The sequence below is a fragment of the Hevea brasiliensis genome, chromosome 13 (assembly GCF_030052815.1).
Source record: "Hevea brasiliensis isolate MT/VB/25A 57/8 chromosome 13, ASM3005281v1, whole genome shotgun sequence".
Lineage (NCBI taxonomy): Eukaryota > Viridiplantae > Streptophyta > Magnoliopsida > Malpighiales > Euphorbiaceae > Hevea > Hevea brasiliensis.
In genome coordinates, this window is record NC_079505.1 from 6,135,872 (window position 1) to 6,140,051 (window position 4,180).

At 32.6% G+C, this 4,180-nt stretch overlaps 1 protein-coding gene across 1 annotated transcript; it reads right to left on the reverse strand.

The window, feature by feature from the left end:
• Positions 1-1,183: 1,183 nt before the first annotated feature.
• On the reverse strand, positions 1,184-3,194 carry LOC131171779 (uncharacterized GPI-anchored protein At4g28100-like). The gene is made up of 2 exons (XM_058131704.1): positions 2,523-3,194; positions 1,184-1,599 (listed from the first exon to the last, which is right to left on the reverse strand). The coding sequence occupies exons 1-2, from the start codon at positions 3,177-3,179 to the stop codon at positions 1,252-1,254; spliced, it is 1,005 nt and encodes a 334-aa protein (XP_057987687.1). The 5' UTR covers positions 3,180-3,194; the 3' UTR covers positions 1,184-1,251.
• Positions 3,195-4,180: the final 986 nt, after the last annotated feature.

A 4,180-nucleotide genomic window follows, 5' to 3' on the forward strand; every position in this document is an offset into this window, starting at 1 on the left:
TATATAGTCTCTTTATTTTCTAAGCCTTAAACTATTTAGTTTCTTTAATAATAATTTCTCTCTCATTTGAATACATCAGATAATAGAAAACTTGATTTAAACTTAATAGAGGGACTAAAAAGTAAACAAATAAAACATATAAGAACTAACTAACATATTTTTCAAAATAGAAAGACCAAATAGTTAATTTTCATAAAATAAAAAGATTAAATAGTAATTTTTTCACAAAGTATACTTTAGTTTCTACTATTCATAGATTAACAATATTATGGGGATTCAAGTGTTTTATAGTTTATAATAATATTCAGCAACCAAGATATAATTAAAAACTTGTAAATTTATAATCAAAGTCTCCATTACAAAGATATTAACAAACCATAAGGACTAACACCATTAGTTCTGAAATAGGAAGAACTAATGTGTATATTAAAGAAAATCTTAGAAAGTTTTTGTTATCAACCCTCTAAATTAAGCCTAGATTGCACCTTACAACTTAAACATAGGTTAAATTTTGATCATTTCTAAAGAAGAAGGGATCATAAATTCATAATTGCAACAACAACAAAATTTTTTTTTTAAATAAATACATTTTAGTACCTGTGATTTGTATGCTTTAATAATAGAGGCTTGAGAATTTTTTTTTTCCATTTAAAGACCTGTGTTATTACGCCATTAGTACTAAAGGATAAAATTGCTATACGATATCAATGTTTGTTAACGCGACAAGTCTACCTGTGCTCTTAAGTTGGTGCGGCAAGTAAACCCCTCCTATTTAGCTGTATGTATCAGTCTGCTTGCTGATTTTCTTATAAGAGGGAGTAAATGCCCAAATATTCATTTTTTTTTCTATTTTTCCTGACTTGGTACTAAATGAATAACATGATTATTGACCCACTTGCCACGCTAACTTGAGAGTGCATGAAAACTTACCACATCAGCATATATTGACGCCGTTTAATAATTTCTTCCGTAAGTGCTAATAACGTGATAAGACAAACCGTTAAATTAAAAAAAAACTCATACTCCTATTAATAAAATACGCAAAGCACAAGGTACTAAAGTGTACTAATCCTTATTTCTTTGATAGAAATAGAATTAATATGCTACTCACATAGAGTGAAAATAAATACAGAAGAAACGCCTGGGCATGCCTTCACAAAAACAGCACAGAACCGAAAAAAAAGAAAAGAAAAGAAAAAAAATTAGTGTCACAAAAACAACAACAACAATTCACTAGGTTAAAGCTATAATCTAAAATTTGGTGGAAGATGCAAAGAGCAGCAAATGAAACAAACAGATTACAAAAACAACAACAGATACATAGATAGGTGCTTGATGGGAGATTGACAAAGAATTGCTGGAAATTTCAGAAGAACCAACAGCCAGGGGGATACCATCACTATTGATAGTGCAGGACTGAGGATTAGATCCATCTGCATTCATCATCATAGCTCGTAAAACTGCAGAAACTGTGTGAATGTAAGCTGTTCGATTCTTTGCGAGCAGCCATGTGAGACCCATCAACTGGCAATCTTTGTTGTGCATTTTGGTGGTCCTGTCCTCTGATTTGCTTGAGTTCAAAGTCTTCTTGTTGTTAAGCTACATAAGTAAAAAACATATTTATAATGATGAGACTAACACATAGTTTGGTGCATCAAATATTAAACTCCTACCTATTTGTTGTTACATCTAATCAAAATCAGTCGTCATCTGCAGCCTAACTCTTCAACTATTAGTCACATTCCAACAAAGCAAAAGAATCAAGCTACAGAACACTGAAAAAATATACTCAAACCAATTCAACAAAAATTATAACCTGATCTTGAACTAGTTGGAGTCCACTATACGAATCATTTTCTTCCATCGTACTTGGTTTTAAGAAGGAAATTAAAAAAAAAAACAATTTCTGTAGAAAGAACAAGCCTTTTGAAGTCCATTATTGAATGGTATGTTTCCCAGTTAGTAATAAAACAAAGAAAACCAGAAATTCATGTAAGATGGGAAAAATCTAAACCAACCCAGAAAAAAAAAAGGAAACAGAAGGGCAACAAACACACTTTACAGCAATAGAATCATAATCCTATTACAGACCAGTTGGTTCTCAGGACCACAGAATTCTACTTAATAACGCTGAAAACTACAGCCAGCGGCCTAATAAAGTCCTACTAGAACTTAGTCAATTTGTCCTGACAAAAAGACTACTAGATATGTCACCATCCTCAATTTTTTTTTTCTAATATAACTAAGAAAAGATTGTTTCTATAATATCCAAAACAAGATCAACTTTAAAAATTTTTTAAATGTAGATTTATCGAGGGAAATTTATAGAAAAATAAAACATTTCAAGTTGGAGAAGAGATAAAAAAAAAAAAACTATGTTAGCTTCTCTTTCTTTATTCGTCGACTAATACCCATGAATTGGAAATGGAAAATGTATCAATTACAGTAAACAGGAAAAGAAGAAGGAGAAGGAGAAGAAGAAGAAGAAGAAGAAGAAGAAGAAGGAAAGATAAAAAATTTACCCTATAAAGGCTGTTTAAGCACTTGGAGCACCCACCAAGACCGGGAAATTGATTCACATTAGTGCTGCTACTCAAGCAATTCCTCTCTAACCTCTTGACCCTCTTATCCCCAACAAGCTTCCCCTGTTGGTTGGTAGAAAATGCCTCAGGACAGCTCAGTGGGTGCAATCTAATCCCACAATAACAATAAACCACGTCACAAGTCTCATTTGGTTTAACCCATTCTATTCCTTTATCTTTCAAGGCTTTACCCAGATCATCAACGCACGTCTCTGAGTCATCTGGAAGCAGTGGCAGATATGATGAGGAAGTATGACCCGCCACTGCTGGGGCTACTCTGCCAGCCCTGCCAAGGGCGGTGGCAGAGTATGCAGAGTACAGCCACGCTGCCAGAACAGGGCAGCACCGGCTCTTGTGTAGCTGTCTATTTCCACCACTCCCACATGCAGTTTTTATGCCGTGGAAGAGTTCATCCGGTAGGTCTAACGGACAGCCTTCAACATTGGACTGTTCTGGGAATGCAGGTATGGTTGCAAGGGGAGATGGGTTTGACAAAAATGATTGGATAGTTGCCGGGTCTGGGTTGGATAGACCCGAAATGTGGAAGAAGAAGAAGAAGAAGAAGAAGAACAGAAAAGGTAAATTCTGGGGAAACATTTGGGTTGGGAAATGTGGGATGTTTGAGTCTGTGGGTTTCCCCTTTTAGAGCGTAATTGATGGAGTGAGGGACTGTTTAACAGAAGGATGGCTTTGGGTTTGTACTGTGGAGAGAGAGAGAGAGAGAGAGGGTAAAGTGAAAGGGGAAGGGAAAAGAAAAGGGTGAACTTAATTCACCTTGGGGGGAGTTTAATGATCTATGAATAGTGTAGGATTAATTAACATGTGAATAATAAATGAATGAATTTAAATATAAATATTTAATTTAATTATTATTAAATTTATTTTTATATGGTATTATAATGACAGTATTGGAAGAAGAAGTGTTGAAAAAGGTGAGGAAAGGATTGAGATTGAATTTGGCTGTTTCCTACTAAGTCTTATCAGGTCTTTTTTTTTTCATTAAAACATATTTATCTGATAAAAAATTATTAATTGGTTTTGATATTGATCAAGCTCAAAATTCTAAGCACTTGCCAAAAAATTGAGGACAAATTTAAATTGCTTTAGTTGAAATTTAAAATTAAGATTTTATAGCTTTATTTTTTTAAGGTAATAAGTAAATTAAGTTCAAGTTATTTTGAATTGCAAATCATTTTCTGAGTTTTTATTTTTTTAAAATTAAGTAAATTAATTGTGATTATCCATTATATTGCTGCACAAAAAATTTGAGTTAAAGTCATATTATTTTACTGATTGTAAGTCAATGAATTTTTTTAGAAAATTAATTAACTCAAATTTTAAAGTAAAATTTATATTGATGTAAATTTGAACAAATCAGATTTAGAGTCGATACATATTATTAAGTTAATCATCACCAGTATCACCACCATCATCACCTAGCCGTTATCGTTGCTGCCGCCACCACCACCACCAGTTATTTAGTTTAATTTATAAGTCAGTCAAATTTACTTATAAGTAGAAAGCCACAGGTAGATTACTATTTGTTTAACTTATAAGTTAAATAAATTATTTAAAATAAGTCAAAAATTATAAGTAAG